General features: G+C 38.1%; 1 protein-coding gene across 2 annotated transcripts in view; it reads right to left on the minus strand.

Annotated features, from left to right (window-relative positions):
* Nucleotides 1-16,894, minus strand: part of Slc7a11 (solute carrier family 7 member 11) — a 77,383-nt gene extending 60,489 nt beyond the window's left edge. Inside the window, exons 1-4 of one of the 2 annotated variants that reach the window (XM_051176907.1) lie at nt 16,822-16,894; nt 10,474-10,734; nt 6,296-6,422; nt 2,998-3,113 (exon numbers count right to left, since the gene is read on the minus strand). In XM_051176907.1, the coding sequence (XP_051032864.1) occupies nt 2,998-3,113; nt 6,296-6,422; nt 10,474-10,672 (442 nt within the window). In that variant the 5' untranslated portion in view covers nt 10,673-10,734; nt 16,822-16,894. Of the gene's footprint in view, nt 1-2,997; nt 3,114-6,295; nt 6,423-10,473; nt 10,849-16,821 lie in introns of those variants that run through there. The other variant, XM_051176906.1, reaches the window with a different exon arrangement.
* Nucleotides 16,895-17,209: the final 315 nt, after the last annotated feature.

The raw sequence follows: 17,209 nt of genomic DNA on the forward strand, positions 1-17,209 counted from the left end.
TATAAAGTCATAGATAGCTTCTGAGCACAAACAAGCAACCTAAGTGCTATTGGGGGGCTGGGGACGTAGCCTTGTGCAAGCCCCTGGTCCCAGGGGAATTCCAGTGACATTTCTCCACAGAAGTATAAATAGTCATCACTTGCCTTGCATTCTTAATAAATTGCTGGCATCATCACAAATGCGCTACATACTGCTGAGTTCTCATAGCCCCTACAACACTGGCATAATTATCTAATGACAATACTGAGGTATAGAGAAGTGAGGTCAATTGTCCCTAGGTTTCCTGTTTGTGGTATCTATAAAGAGAAGAATGTCATAGGCAGCTGCATTTTAATTCCCAGAACTCCACCATGGCTACTTTTGAGTCACTTTCTTTGTCTTTCCAGAGTTGTCACAGAACAACTGTGTGTTTAGGATTAAGATGTTTAGTTAAGAATTCCATGTATGTCGTACCAGAGATGGTTTTACACAGAATCACTCACACTTTGTCACAGATTAGCCCTTAGGGCATTTGCTGTCAAAAGTGCATTGAACTTTGTGTTATTCTAGTAAGCCACTATGGAGCAACCCTCTAAGTAGTCTTCCTGGAGTATGCAATTCAGTTACTCCTGTGTACCATTCTCTAGGTTGTTAAACCTAGTCAACTATTTATGATCATAAGGATTCAGAAAGCAATGATATTAACAGCAATTATAGGCTGTTTCTATGATATTCTAGAATGTTATAGAAAATGACTGTCCGATTTGCTTGTTTTAAAATATTGTTTTAATACGTGTTGCATTTGTGTATGATATGGAACATTTATTTTAATGAAGCAAAAATGTGTCATATTCTTTTATGCTGCATTTGTTTAACTCTGTGAAGCTGTGATTCTTTGCTTGTCTAAAACACCTGAAGGTCTAATAAAGAGCTGAACAACCAATAGCAAGTCAGGAGAAAGGATAAGCAGGGCTGGCAGGCAGAGAAAATAAATAGGAGGAGATGGAGAAAAGGATGGAAGATGGAGAGAGAGAACAAGAGGCCAGCAGCCCAGCCAGCCACAGAGTAAGAGTGAAAGTAAGATTTAAAAAAAAAAAAAATAAAATGTTAGTGAGCTTGCACTAGCTCAGGTCAGCTGTCTCTGTGGATTTCCCTGTCACAATCTTGACCCCTATGCTCATATAATGCCTCCTTCCTCTCTTCAACCAGACTCCAGGAGCTTGACCCAGTGCTTAGCTGTGTATCTCTGCATCTGCTTCCACCAGTTACTAGATGAAGGCTCTATTATGGCAATTAGGGTAGTCATCAATCTGATCAGTTCAGGCACACTCTCCACTATAGCTAGGAATCTTAGCTGGGGTCATCCTTGTGGATTCCTGGGAGTTTCCTTAGCAACAGATCTCCCCCTAACCCAATAATGGTTTCCTCTATCAAGATTTCTTTTTCCTTGCTCTTTCTGTCTCTCCCCCAACTCAACCATTCCATTCCCTCATGTTCACCTTCCCACTCCCCTTCACCCTCCCCCCCCACCAGCTCCCAATTTATTCAGGAAATCTTATCTATTTCCCCTTCCCAGGGGCATCCATGCATGTCTCTCTTAAGGACCTGAAAAATCTGCATAGGACAGAATTAGACGTTCTAAATGTGGATGACAGTTCTGTGGCTTGGGCAGTCTGTGGAGTCACCGGCAGTGGGACCAGGATTTATCCCTAGTGCATGAACTGACATTTTGGAGCCCATTCTCTATGGAGAGATACCTTGCTCAGCCTCCACACGGGAGGAGGGGCTTGATCCTGTCTCAACTTGATATGCCATACTTTGTTGATTTCCCATGTAAGGCCTTACTAAAAAGTAGATGGGGATTGGTTAAGGAGAAGGGGTGGGGGCAGAAGGAGGGGAGGGAGGGGAACCATGGTTGGTATGAAAAATGAAAACAAAATTTAAATAAAAATGAAAATGAAAAAGAAAAAAAAAATGATATACGGAAGTAAGAAAAGGAAAAATCCAAGAGCCAAAATGTAGACTGGGATAGTTTAAGAAAAGCTGCCTAGGAACAAGCCAAGGTAAGGCTGGGCATTCATAGAAAAAAAGCAAGACTCCATGTATGATTTACTTGGAAGCTGGGTGTCAGGCCCCACAAAGAGAAAAGAGTAAAAGACAAACAACAATTGCTTATGGAATCTTATATATGTTCCTCCTTTCATTTCATCTGTTTCTTCAATTTCCAAATGTCTATGCCCATTAATAAAAAGAATAAAGTAAACAACTTCCTAATTTATAGCCCATAAATAAATCTAGCCAAGAAAGGCTATCAAATCTGTTGTTGTTGTTGTTATCAAATCTGTTGTTCTTGTTTTGAGATTTGATTCTGGAATTGCTCATTCTTTTTTTTTTTTTTTTTCACTTTTTTTTATTTAATTTAGAAACAATCTTATTTTACATATCAATCCCAGTTTCCTCTCCCTCCTATACCCCCACTGACACCCCCAACCCATCCCCCTGATTATCATAACTTGAGAGAAAATTCCTTTCATGACCAAAAATAAGCAGAGAAAACGATAAACTTAGGATGACAGCCAGTATCACTATGAACAGTACAAACACAACATGCACACCTAGCATATAAACATAACCCCAGGACCATTGGTGAGTAATAATTTCATATACCACTGGCACAGGTTATTTCTAGTTCAAAAAATAATTCCCCAGAATATTCCCCATCTGCGAGACTGTCTTTTGATACAGCATCCATTTAATATTTTACTGAAGAAGGAGTTTTTGTCTACTTTAAAAGATCAGTTCCCACACCTGTTGATCCTGTATAGAGTTGGCATACATTGTAATAGCAGAGGTCACTTCAAAGCTTGTGTTCCTGCCTCTAGTTGCCAACACAGATTTGAACTGTAAGCACACAGAAGACAATTTGGGAAATAACATGCAAAAACTCTAAAGAAAATTTGCCACCAATCACATTTGTTACATTGTGTTCTTCTTTTCTGTTATAGCTATAATACTCACTGATGCCCACAGCTGTTACTAGCTTGATTGCAAGTTCAGGAATTTCACATTGAATAAAAAATGGTTCCAGAATGTATCTTCCAAATGCCAGAGATATCACAGCAGTAGCTCCAGGGCTAAAAACATAATATATTTAGGTTAACTTCATGAAACACTAAGTAACAGTTTCATTAAAACCTTTTATCTTTAGGTCTTACTACCTAACATGTGGAACTTACCTAGCAAGAAAGTCTAACATGCTCAGAACTTTATATTTCACTAAGCTGCCATACATTTCAAATGAAAAGTTATCTGTACCAGTAATGGCTAGTTTTTTTTAAAAAAATCTTTGTGAAAATTAGTACTTATAAGAGTTCATTGCCAAAATGTGTCTAAATATTTAATGTTGACTCTTAATTTTCTAATAAAAAGAAATCTCTAAGCCAAATGAATATTCTTAATTTCTTAAAAAAATATTTATATAGAGAGAATCACAGAATAAGAAGACAAAATCCCAGCCTGGGATGATAGAAACCCAGACAATAAGTCACTCCCTTTAGTTCTTCAAAGGAAAAATATTAATATTCCATTTCATCTTCACTATGAGTGCATATTGTTACCACACAAGGAAATCCACAGAATTGCTTAACATCTCAAGAGTCCCTTTCAGTTTCTCTTCCTCCTCTGGTTACCTAACACCCAGGCCTGATCCCTGGATTACCAGAACCCAACTACCTTCAGACAGGTTTCCAGCCCTAGTCTCCTATCTCCAGCCACTAACACAAACATTGTAACTTCTCTCCCTAAAGACCCCTTTATCTTTTATCCAAAGGGGGTACTCTTGGTATTCTCTATCATTTGGTATATAAAATGAAATCTGGTCATGTCATTTTGGTATCCTTGAAACATGCTTTGGCTATGGTCAAGTCTTGCACATACACTTGGGTGCAAGCTTCCTGGACTTTGTCTTTCTCCCAGGATAAAGATCTCAATCACTTCTGCTCAGAGCCTTTTCAAATAGCTACTTTTGCTTCTGCCATGAGAGCTACATGTAAGGCAACATCAAATAGCTACTTTTTGTACTTTGTATCTGGGTTCAGTCTTGGTCCAGAGAAGTGTCCTCAACCCTTCACCTGTCCAAATGTTTTCCTACACAGCACCAAACCTGTCTCTTCCACACTGCTTATCACAGTAGAGTTTTTATTCTTCTTAATGTGGTTCCCAGATTGAAACTCTTTACCTTCATTGACTTTGAATTCTATGAGAACAATACAGACTTAATTTGAAAGTAAGTATGTGCAGATATTACTATTTAGATGTCATGAGTGTTACTAATAGAATAAAAGCAGTTATGTATTTAGGGGATCACATCCTTCTTCATGTCATGTGTTATTTTGTTTGTTTGAAAGACAACTCCAGCAGTGTGAGTCCAGTATGACAAAAAGAAATACAAATGTTTTTAAAAGCTTCTAGAATTTATTTAGGTAATTTGGCTATACTCACACACACACACACACACACACACACACACACACACACACACACACACCATAAAACAGTTCTTTCAAAATTAAGGCAACAGTTGATATCCGCTGTTTAGGAGCAGGAATTGTGGTTCATTGCAAATATGGATCTCTTTATCTTGCCATTTGCAGCAATTTGCGGAAAGAATAAATTAATGAACAGGCACCATATCTGCCCATTGCAAATGGAATGATCACACTCATAGCAATATTGAACAATTAGATAAAGTTACACAGCAAATGCATGGATGAAGATGGAGTGAAGTCCAAGGCCATCAGACTCAGCAGCCTGACAGGCCAGCATTCTAAGTGTTCTTATTTCAATGCCGAGTTTGCTTCATTCAAAATAACATAATCTTGGACTTCCTGACACTTTTAAAGAAAGAATTCGTATCCAGGATACACAGGTAATATGAAAGTTATAAAAGGTGTAAGACCTGTTTTCATATACTTGAGATGGAAAAAATATAACATGGTTGCTAAAGTATTAAATAAGACATGGTAATGAGTTCAATGTCAAATGGGACATAGAGGTTACTTGTGTTTTTCCAAAGAATTAAGAGGTGAAAGAAAGCTGGCAGTGGTGGCACACACCTTTAATCCCAGCACTGGGGAGGCAGAGGCAGGGGGATCTTTGTGAATTCAAGGCCAACCTGGTTCACAAAGCTACACAGAGAAACCCTGTCTCAAACCCAAAGACAAAAAGGGTGGGGGGAGACAGAGACAGGGAGATGAAAGAAATGCCACAAATTGGGAATAAACCAAAAATTAACTGAAAAAAGAAAAAGTGTAAAGGTAAACTTTGAGGAGTACATATGACTAAGTTGACAGAGGATATTGAAATACATCCCAAATAGGGAGATCTTAAGGAAACAATAAAAATAGTCTTTTACCATCATTTAATTCTATTGATTTCTAAGCAATAAAAAAAAAACACCATTGCCAATGAAGTTTGTTATCAACACCACCACATTATTCCTGTTAATGAACACCTAAGAGCTTTCTCCGCCTTTATCACTCCTGTTAATGGCAGAATGAAAGCTTCCCTGAGAGTTCAGCAGTATGTGTCCTTTGTTTACAGGGGAGCAAGGTTCCCTGATGATTCCTACTGAATTCTGTGGTCAAAAATTGCAAGTCACATCCTGTGAAGCAGTTAGCACAGAACACCTGTGACACCAGCTATTCGTGTGACACCACAGAGGCCCCACAATGTTTAAGGAAATTTGCTATTCAGAGTGACTTGGCGCTATTCAGTGCCAAGAGATTCAGGAAGGGGAACGGAATCTCACAGCAACACAATCAAAAGATTTTCGAAACTGCAGATCATTGGTTTGTTTAATGTGAGGAAATGAATCACTCGTGGTGTGTAAACTTGAGCTTTTTTTTTTTTTTCTTTTTTCTTTCATTTTGTAAAACATAAGACTTGATAATATACTAAGTTGTTTGGCAGAGATATTTCTTAGTCACAAATGGGAACTTAAATGGCCTGATGATATAGTCAACAATAAGAAATAACTCTAATTCCTGGCATATTAAATTGTGCCAGGTCAGGCAAAGGTGCAGTTTATCAAGGTGGATTTTGAAGTTTCACCTCCTCTCTAATAAATACCTTTCCTAGAAAAACATACATGAATTAAACTTGCAGCTTAAAGAAAACATTTTATGCCTTAGGATCTTCATGTTTCCAACAAAGTCACATGATGCACATTTGGAATTAGTTAAAAATAGTCAAGAAGATTCTGAAAAGTGATGAAATTAATAGGCTTATTGTCCCTTAATTGTTTTCACATCCTTACCGTATTATGAGCAGTTCCACCCAGACTCGTACAAAAGCTAGCAAAGGACCAAAGACCTCCAGAATGTATGTGTAATGACCACCAGATTTCTTTATGCTCGTACCCAATTCGGCATAGGACAAGGCTCCTGTGAAAGTTTACAATAAAAAAGGTACAAATTTGACACATTATCAAATAGTCTTGTAATGGAATCCTACCAGCACTGTTTGGGTTGCATGCGGTATGGCTCCTTCTTTTGACCAGAAGGGCCTTCTTCATGACAACAGTCAACTCTTAACTGAGATCCACTAAGTTCCTCTTTTAACTTCCTTACAATTGAGACCTGCCTCATGTTGAGAGAGAGAGAGAGAGAGGAAGGAAGGACAGAAGGAAGGAAGAAGGAAGAAAGAAGGAAGGAAGGAAGGAAGGAAGTGAAGGACTTGAAAGATAGCTCAGCAGTTCAGAGCACCAGCTGCTCTTCCAGAAGACCCAAACTCAATTCTCAGCATCCACAAGGTGACTCACAACCATCTGTGTCTCTAGTTCCAGGTGATGCAGTGCCCTCCTCTGGCCTCCTCAAGTACAGGCATATATGTTGTGCATAGACATACACACACAGGAAAAATACCCATACACATGAAAACCGAATAAAATGAAATGAAAATAAATGTAAGGAAAGGACTTTTGTTTGAAAGGGTATCTGCAAACATGCTTGAGAATCTGTGGTCAGAACCCAGAGGGCAGAGGGAAAGGGCAACGCAGCAGGTATCAACAGGATTGACCTGACCTTTGAATAACAACACCACGTCACACTAAGACAAGTTATCCACTCAAACTGACCTCGCTAAGTCATTTTAATAAATAGTGTTTCTGTGGCATATCAAAATATGGGTTATCTGTCTGTCTTTGGGAAAGAATGGATTGCACACCTTGTGAGACTTCAGTTAATTAATAGAATTTGTTTTGTCAGCAAAAAATGAATCTGGATTCAGTTGTTCTGTAGCCAGAAATGGTTGTTATGGATGTTTTCAAAATGTACCAAGGAAGTTGAGAGAACTGTTTTACAGTGAGATTCCATATGTATAGTCATGTATGCAATGCAAAATCAGTTATAAACTAAGTTGTGTTTAGAAATAATACCTGGATGGGATTGGGGAAGCTATTTAAACTCCCCAAACCCTACTTTTCACCCCCTTTGGAGTGAAAAAAATGGACTTTCATCTTGTAAAAGACTTGTGCATATGAAGGTGGTAAAGTGTGCCACAGGTAGGACTGATTTTTGACATCTCAAACTCACATGACAAGGCTCTACTTACCTACTAATTCATAGTTAACTATGATGGACATAAAAATAAATCTTAGTTTTATCAAAACAAAACAAAACAAAAAAATCTGAAATTGCTCAGTGCTCAAAGGTAACACCGTTTCTGCCCAAGCACTAGATGAGGTTCCAGGTATGGAAAGTAATTACTGATCAGGAGTGTCTCCTGTAGAATGCCCAAAATAAACAGAATTTAGAAATTTAGTGAAGTCTGAGTACACTTATCTGATTCCCGAATCCAGCATTATCTCAAAGTCACTTGGAGAACTGTTTTTTAAGAGTGAACAAATGAGGAAAGACTCAGACCACACCCTCTACTCTTTGTTAGAGTCCAGACTCCACCCCAAAGAAAAATCTAAGTAGCTCTACTGCTTTTTAATGTTAAATGAGCTTGCAGGCAGCTATTTAAAGACTTTGGGAGAGTTCCTTTAATGTAGAACTAGAGGTAACTAGCTATAACGACTTCTTTTGAAAAAGAAGTCACCATGTTGTTAGGTTGTCCAGAAAAATCAACCAATATAACCTAGTTATAGGAAAGACTCTTAAGCACCTTGCAATTTACTATCAGGGAATCAATACCCAGACCTCTATACACTTTAACCCAGGTTTAAATTGAGTTCTGAGAGAATGGAATTTTCATTTAAAGATCTCAAGCTCCATAGCTTTGTGCCCAGATGAAAAGAAGTTCAAAGCCAGCTATAAAAGCCCATGTGTTGACCTCAGAACTCAAAAGGTTGCAAACCAAATGCAGATGCTGCTCCCCTTACAGAGGGTGACTTTGCCCCCAAAAGATTCAAAACACTAGTCAGTGGGAACTTCATTGACCACACATAGCCTAGGGACTGCCCTGCACATTTGCCTTGAACTAGACAAAATCATCTTACAAAACTTTCATTTTACAAGTGTTAAAATATGGCAAGTAATTTACTGAATAACAAATCTTATTACCCACCACAGGAAGGTTAAAAAATCTTGTGCTAAACAACCTTAAGCTGGGGACTCCGGATCTACATTCTTGACTTGTATTCCCTGAGTTCTAGAACTTCAAGTAACAGAAGAATTTTCTCCTTGTATCTCGTTTGCTTACTATTTGTGAAGACTTTGTGTCCAGAAAGCTCCATAATTTAAGTGGAAACAATATGAGAGCACATCTCTGAAGTTAACACTCATGCATCCACTGTGGCTCACATCACACCTCCTTAGCTGTTCTCTGTAGTTTCTTGAGATTCTACCAAAGATGGCATGCTTATATACAAGCATATTTCCCCCATACAAGTCAGTGTGTCTTTAGCGAACTCAATGAAGTAATTTATTTTAGAGCATCTGAATAACCATTGATTGTGTGTTAAAATCAAATCATACACTGGGAACTGCCTGCATATAAGTATGCAAAGTTCAGGAAACTGATTGTAGTTTTTCTGATTAGATATTGATTTATTCTAAATATATCAAGTACTGTAAGACATTTGAAGCCTGAGGATACACTGTCACTTAAGATCAACAATTGAATTTCTCTTTGCTTATCAGTACCTGAATATGCCAAAACCACTTTGATATTAATAATGGTAAGGATTTTGCTGGAGTTTTTGATAACTGTATTACTCCAAACAATGAAGAAAACTGGAAAGTGAGAGCACACAGCTGTCACCAAACATTTCATAAAATATAATCTATTCACATAAATGATGTCACCAAGTTTTCCAAATTGCAGCAATTTCTGGATCTTTCTATAGTAAAATTATTTTAAATATCTCCATCCTAAAAACAAATATTTAAGTTTTCTGGGTAGGTAACTCTCTCCAAATAGTGATTTCAAATATCCCAAGGCCAAAGCAGAATGAATGGAGCAAGAGTTAGCACTTGAACCCAGAGTATTGGGTTAAGGAAATAACTTTAAAGTGACCTGCTTTAGGATCAAAGTTTAAATTAAATAAAAAAAATTGACCATTCACCAATTTTTGTCACCTTTACAATGGATCTGGAGAGTTTTATGTTGATTTGCCCTCCTGATCAAGGATCAATTATTTCCTCTACAGTATTAATTCTCAAACAAATCAAAGAAACATAAATTTGGAAGAGGAAAAAATTAATAACTGCAGTAATGCCAATCTGGTCAAGAGGAACTTCAGTGAACTGGTAGAGAAATGATCTGTTTCCCCAGAGGCCACATAAATCCAGATCCAGGCAAGGGGGGAAGACTGACACCCAAGTGAAGCCTGCAAACTCACACTGAGAAACTTTCTCAAAGGTGTTTTAAAAAGCATAATAATGCGGGGGGAGGGGGGGTAGTTCAAGCCAATGCCACTGTGCCACTCACAGGGCCACATCAAACACTTGTCTCCCCAAGGACTTCTGAAAGCATGCTATTAGGAACGGACAAGCCTATGAATTAAAAATATTTAAAAAGACAGAGAGTGCCACTCACTTGTTAAGGTAATAAAATGTCAGTGACACTGCTCTGAACATCCGGTTCTGCATGTAAATTGGCCATGCAGGCTGTACCTCACAGGTGTTTCATCCAGCGAGCCAGCTGCCACGATGTTCTCTAAGTGTGCCACACAAAACCCAAACCCTAGGCAGAGAAGGCTTGCCTGGCTTTCGGGTCATCACAATAAGTTTTTGCTCTCCTCATACCAGAGAAAAGTCAGAGAAGAGTCGGGGGCAGGAAAGGGGCATATAGCCTGAAGGAAAGAATCTGAGAGGATTCAGTCCTATGCCAACAGCCGACCATGTGTTTGGGTAGTGCACATACCTGAACAACAGCAACAAAAATTCAAAACATTTCCTGTAGTATTGCCATTCATCTACTCCTCAGAAATAACCCTTTGCTTTCCCAGAGAGCCACACAGCCACACCCCCAGAGAAGAAGTACACTCACCAAAAAGTGACAGTACTCCACAGGCAGACCAGAACACCAGGGACATGCCCACACTGCCTGTGTTCTGGAGTATGCCCTTGGGGGAGATGAAGATGCCTGATCCGATGACGGTGCCGATGATGATGGAGACACCCCTCAGCAAAGTGATCTTCTTTTTCAGAACCACTTTCTCCTGCCCAGGTGCCTCTTGGTCCCCCATGGAGGGCAGCCTCCCGCTCACATTGCCCTGCAGGTAACCTCCTTTCGAGATGGTGGCCACAACTGGCTTTCGGACCATAGTAGTGTCACACCAGGGGAGGGGAGTGGAAAAGAAAACAGAGGAAAAAAAAAAAAAAAAACAAACAAACTTTCAAATTTGGTTTCTCTAGATGTGACTGATCACTCTTCAGTCTCTGCTTTCTCTTTGCTTTCACTGACTGGCTCTGCACTATTTTGTCCACAGGTGAAAACTCTGGGGTGTGCTTTAGCCTTCGCAGCTATCTAATTACTCCTCTTGCTCCTCCGGAGCACCTGTGTGGCATCCGCTCCAGGAGCCGTCAGTTTGCTGCAGCCGCACGGTTGCTGCCCTATCATTACACACCAGCTCAGCTTCCTCATGGGCTCCTATTTATGCTACCGCCTGTCACACCAACTTACTGGGCTACAATGATGATGCAAATTCTCCAGGTTTGCATCAGCCACATGAGAAAGCTCCACCTTGGGAAAGCGCCAACATTACTCAGCTTTTTTTTTTTTTTTTTTTTTTTTTTTTTTTTTTACAGTAGCGGATGTGTTGCTCAACTGACCCAAAGCATTTCCCTGAACAAAGCATACAATTAAAGAGGGGCTTAACCAATCCAAAGGAAGTAAACCAGGAACAGACTTTGTTGTCCTGATGTCTTTAAGCAACTCAGCTCTCAGAGAGAAAGAAAATGGAAAATGAAACAGGAAACGATTACATTATTTTAAGGAGTTGCTTCTTAACTTTAACGTGTGCATAAAATGTTGTATGCACAACTGTTTTGACAATAGAAAAGTGCCTTAGGGCTGCACTGTTTGCAACAGCAAAGTTTAGACTTTATAATTTGTATTCTACTTACTTCCCGGGTGTTTCCTAGCAACACTGTCAAATCTAATATTTACAAAGCGAGAAAGTTTCTGCACACTAGAGCCATGGCTATACACAGCTCCACATAAACAGACCCAATTGTTTCTTAAGACCTGTAATACGCTGGTGTTTAAGATTGTCATCTGCGTTTGAGAAGTTGAAAGATCCCAGTGACTGGAGAAAATAGTCCTTTTCTGATTCTTGTTGGCACAGAGTCGTTTCCTGAACGTTGTTAGAAGCTCCCTTCATTTGCATGCTGCTCCATCAAATTAAAAAAGACTCCACTTGGAATCCTAGATAATACTTATAATTGCACAAAGGCATGCATAGAGCAAAAGCTTGAGAAGGAATTCGTAACGTGATAGTTGGAGAAAGTAAGGAGAATGTGTGGCATAGTTTTGGATCCATAAGCTATTTATGATTATAATTTAAAATGTATTAAAATCAACAAGTACTAAGTTTTAGTTAGCTCAAAGCCATAAGTTCTCAGTTACTGTAACAGAAGTAGTGTTCATTTCATAAAAGTAACAGGATTTTTTTTTTACATTAGGAAATAATGAAATTTTGTGGAGACGGAGGGATTTAATCTGATTTAGTGCTCTACAGTGTGCACATGTAGTGAAACCTAACACCCTATTATATACGTAGCTTTCTTTTTTTTTTTTTTTTTTTTTTTTTTTTTTTTTTGTCTGTCAGTTGAAAAGAAATTTAAACATATACAAGTGCAATAAGATTGCAAACCAGGGTTAAAATGTTTACCTTAAAAAGATCAAAAGTAAACACTTAAACCTGAAAGTTTCTGCTTCTAACCAAGTGTCTTATAAAAGCCAAATAAATACCAAGAAGGAATCTCAACTATATCAGCTTTGGCTCTGGGTCCCTGCGGTTTGAATTTAATGAGAAGAATCCGATACCATCATCATCCTGAAGCTATGTTCAGACCCATGATTAAATATGCTTTAGAATCTCCGAATAAAAACAAACAGAAAATCTCTATGGAAGGATGGTTGGCTGCATTGGAGTGAGGGGAGGGGAGAGGAGTGGGGGGTAACAAAGGCAGGATAACCTGGCTGGAGGGAAGGGACTGGAGGGGAGAGGAGGATGTGGGGGTGACAGAGGCCAGAAATACCCATTGGAAAGGAATCCAGGAAAATGCCAGACACTTTCTGTTAGTTCCTACCTGAGAAAATGTTCATGACATGATCGCCTTGTCACAAAAGTAACTGAGGCCACATGATTTCCCTTTTACATGACTTACCCAATTCTGTATAATTTGCTTTGGATATACCAATAGGCATTTTTATAAAGCTAACATTAATTAATACCTTTACTCAGCTATTATTTCACAAAAAAGGCGGGGGGGGGGGTAATGGTCCTCATTAAATCTTGTCTAAATTTCTCAGAAATTTCCCTCCACCCCATTTCTCCTGTTCTTGCCCCATTCTCCACTCCCTAATGAACAGAAGCACGGAGGGAAAGCTGTTGACTCCTCAAAGGGAACATTTATTCTAAAGAAATAAGAGTTTAAAATAAAACACTAAGCCCCAGGCAACTGTGTCCTGTCCCTGCCATGGCACCACACTTTGGTGACTAAATTATAAATGGTTGGACTAGTAAGACTAGGGTACTATTCAGACAAGATGTTGGAAATATTTTAAAGGAGGAAAAAATATTCTTGCAATTTTAAATAACATTCTACTCCTTAGCAATTTTAATAGATATTCATGAAAAAAAATCTGAAGTTATCCTAATAGCCAAAAAGGGGATACTCTCCTGCCTAGGACTGAAGCATTCTTCAAACTGCACACAGCTAATAAAAATCTCAGTATATCTCTTTGAACCACCCACAAATTTACAAAAAATACAGGTTTCAAAGAAAGTGGTGAAATACCTTTAAGGTTAACAAGCCTTTATAATCACCAGTGTTAGCCTTATAATCTAAAAACTTGGTTGGTTTTCAAGTACATGTACATCATAAAAATAAATTCAAAGCAAATAGGTTTATTGTCTTTCTCCTGCTTTTGGTATTATATTGAGCATTTTAGAGACTATTCGTTAACACTTGCTTAATGTTTACTTTGCTCAAGGATGGCCCCTGTTTCCTAAAATCATCTCATGTGTTGTGGTAGTCAACATGTTACACTAAAGATGTCAGCCCTATTTGTATAAATATAGCTGTAAAATTTAAGTGTGACCAAACACTTTACAGTTATAGTGCACAGGAATGTAATCTGAGCTAACATATTTCTAAATAGAACTGTAAGTACACTTTCTTATTTGTTGGCAGTTGTAATGACAAGACCAACAACTGGCAAATATATCTCTGCCCCCATGGAGATATTTACAGTCCCAACATCACAGCGCTATGTTCTCATGTCCAAGAAGACTAGATTGGTTGGACCCTGAAGATCTTCCATTTATCCTATCAGCTACTGGGGTTCCTTACTAGGAGTACTGACTAGTACTCCACACAAATATTAATTACACGTGGATGGTGGGGATGAATGTGAAGGCTCCTCATTAGAGATTCTAGAAGCAGGATGCACCATGTGATAGCCATTAGCCAGATGTGGTTACCAGTTCTGGAAATGTGTTTAAAATTTAAAGTTCTATAAAATGACTTCCATAAGAAAGAGATTATATACTTTGTGAAAGTTTGGACAGTCTTCAATATAAAATTGATGAGACATATATTTGATTTGTTATGTTCAGAACAAAACCCACTCTTAATACTTCAAAGAATAAAAAAATGAGTGTGATGAGCAGAAAGAAAGCTCAACTAATTCTTGTACATCTCATCTTTGTGCAGAAGCTACCAATTTTTTCCCTGTAACAGCCAAGTAATAAATAGTTTAGGCTTTATGTTCACTCTTTGACTCTATACATTGCTCCTCACTTATGAATGTAAGTGTATGTGCACACATTTACAACCTTTAAAAAGGTAAATCTCATTTTTAGCTTCTCTATAGTTTTCAGCATCTTGACTGTTGTCAGGATGAAGCAATACAAAGCCATTACAATGGCTTATAGTAGGGGTTTTTACAAATAAAGTTTTATTAAAATACACCAGTAGACATTCGCTGACCTATTTCTAAAGCTTCTTTCATGTCTCAACAGCTGGCCAATTACAAAAGAGATGAGTGGACCCCAAAGTGGAAATGTTTCTTTGCCTCTAGCTTAAGAACACACATAGGAACTCACCAGTATTTACATTTACTGTCTTATTCTAATACCTGCCCTTTTGTGTTCAAAGGAAGGTATGCTCCTGACATAATCATTCCCTCTGCCTGAAATTTCATCACTTAATATGCTCATTTTGCTAACTTATACATCTTAACAGTTACAATAAATTAATGTTTGTCAATTTTCTCTGATCCTCATTAGATTGGGTGTTCCCTGGTATGGAACTGAGTTCATAGTTCTGTGTCCTGAAATAATTAGTCTGTTATGGAGTAAAAATCACTAAGTACATTTTATAATCATTAATTCCAGTACTATAAGCAAGACTGGGATATGTCTATCATAGGAAAGGAAAATGTAGGGCTCTGGGACAGGGCGGGGAAGTGAAAGAGCTAAGTCATGATTAGCCATGCTAAAAGGTTGATGTGTAATGTGCAGAAATGAAAACTATAACTATAGAAGAATATTATTTAGAGATTTGGGGACGAACAACAGGAGGGGGGGAAATCACCCCAGGAAGAAAATCCTTTGTCCCTGAGGAACAAGAAGGAGAAATCCTGGGGAATGATAAAAAGCAAGGACATCTGTTCATTTCTTAATCCTTTTAGAATACCACGTTCTTACTGATTGATAACAAATAACACAAAAGCAGAGAGTGCTGGAAAGTAAGACAAAATAACATAAAGCTAAAAAGTGATCAAAGTGGCTTCTAAGGTCCTCTTATTTGGAGAAAGGAGAGGTGAGGTAATTTATCTGTGTTAACAATTGAAGATAAATCACTAAATGGAAAGAAAAAGGGAGAGGAGAGAGGGACAGATGATGAGGCGGAAAGGAGGGGAAAGAGGAGAGCGGAGAAGGAGGAAGGGTGTAAGAGGGAGATGGACCAATAAGGAATGGGGGGAAGAATGAGAGAAAAAGGAAAGGGGGGGGGAGAAAAGAAGAGCCCAAGAAATGAAAAAGGAAGAGAAAGAAGATGACAGAAAAAGAAAGAACAATGGAAGGAGAAAAAGAGGGGTAGGGAGAAAAAAGGAAAATTTAAAAAAGAAAAGGTCATGACTCCTAAGCCATAAAAAAATAATAATAATACCAAAAACCTCAATAATTCTAAATTGTAATCAGGAATGTTAATAAAAGAAGTTAGGGGAAAAAAGCAAAGCAAGTTTCAAAAATGACTAAAACCAATAGCCAAATATATAAACTAGTACAGTTAAATTGGTTACATTCACCCATTATAAGGAATAAACTACATTTTTTTTTTAACAATATCCACCTAGGCTCTAGTTTTTAAAAAATGAAATTAAACAAGATAATTTTTGTCAAAAAAAAAAAAAGAGTCAGGGAGGAAAAAAAAGTCAGGTTAGATTAAAAAAAAAAAATTCTTTATGCATTGAGGAACATAGCCTCAGAAGTTTAGAAACAATCATGGCACAATTACAAAGAAAGTGATTCATGATTACTGCTGCAGCATTCCTTACATTGCCCTCAAATTCATTAAAACAGCGAGAAAACCAGTTATGGACTGCAGCAAAGTTCTTGTTTGATCCACATCTCTTGTCCTCCTGCCCCACCCTTTTCTTCTTATTCTTTAATTTATGGTCTGCTTTGTCCTTGTCATATCTTAGATCTTCTCTGAGGACCAACTTGGACTGTTGGAGCCACTATTCCCATGGGAATAGAACTTCAGAATAGCTAGGAGAACACTAGCCAATGATTCCTTGACCTGAGATTGTGACAATTTAAAACTCTTGAACACAGATAAAATTTAAGACATCCTTTACCTTGTGAGTTTACCTTGCAGAAGAATCACACTAATGGAATTAGACATTTTGGGTTTTTGTTTTTTTTGTTTGTTTGTTTGTTTTGTTTTGTTTTGTTTTCTCCTCCCACCCTCTCCATCCTCTCTTCTGCCTCTCCTGGTTCCTCCACTCTTGACTGGTGTTCCTGAAAGCATTTGCTTAGCAAAACTTTTATATTTGATTCCTCATCTCATTGTCTTTTCATAGAGAACCCTGCTCAAGGTAGTTGATACTGGGGTTGCCTAAAATGTATCCGCTAAGGAAAGAAGCCCAGGGTTTACTCACATGCTGGTCACTTGGCAATAATGCTGATTCACAAAGGGTTGTTCCCAGCTCTTGATAGGTTGTGGTGTTACTGTTTCCAAGACTTTACCTGGAAAGAACGAGAACAGGATAGATTTAACAAAGGATGTATTCCTGCATGAAGTCTCTTTAATTGGGAGTAAGGCAATCTCTTTAATATCAGCAGTAAGACAAATTCATAGTCAATACTCTCCTTAAACATAGTATATGTGTTCACTGACTAGCCATTTCAATTAAACAAAAGATATAACTAAAGCATGGAAATGTAATGATGTGGAGAAACATGGATGAGCTTTGACATAAAAATAAAATTGAACCAATACATAGACAATAGACATAAAATCATGGTAGATCAATTTAAAAACAAAAT

The sequence above is a fragment of the Phodopus roborovskii genome, unplaced genomic scaffold (genome assembly GCF_943737965.1).
Source record: "Phodopus roborovskii unplaced genomic scaffold, PHOROB, whole genome shotgun sequence".
NCBI classification, from domain to species: Eukaryota; Metazoa; Chordata; class Mammalia; order Rodentia; family Cricetidae; genus Phodopus; species Phodopus roborovskii.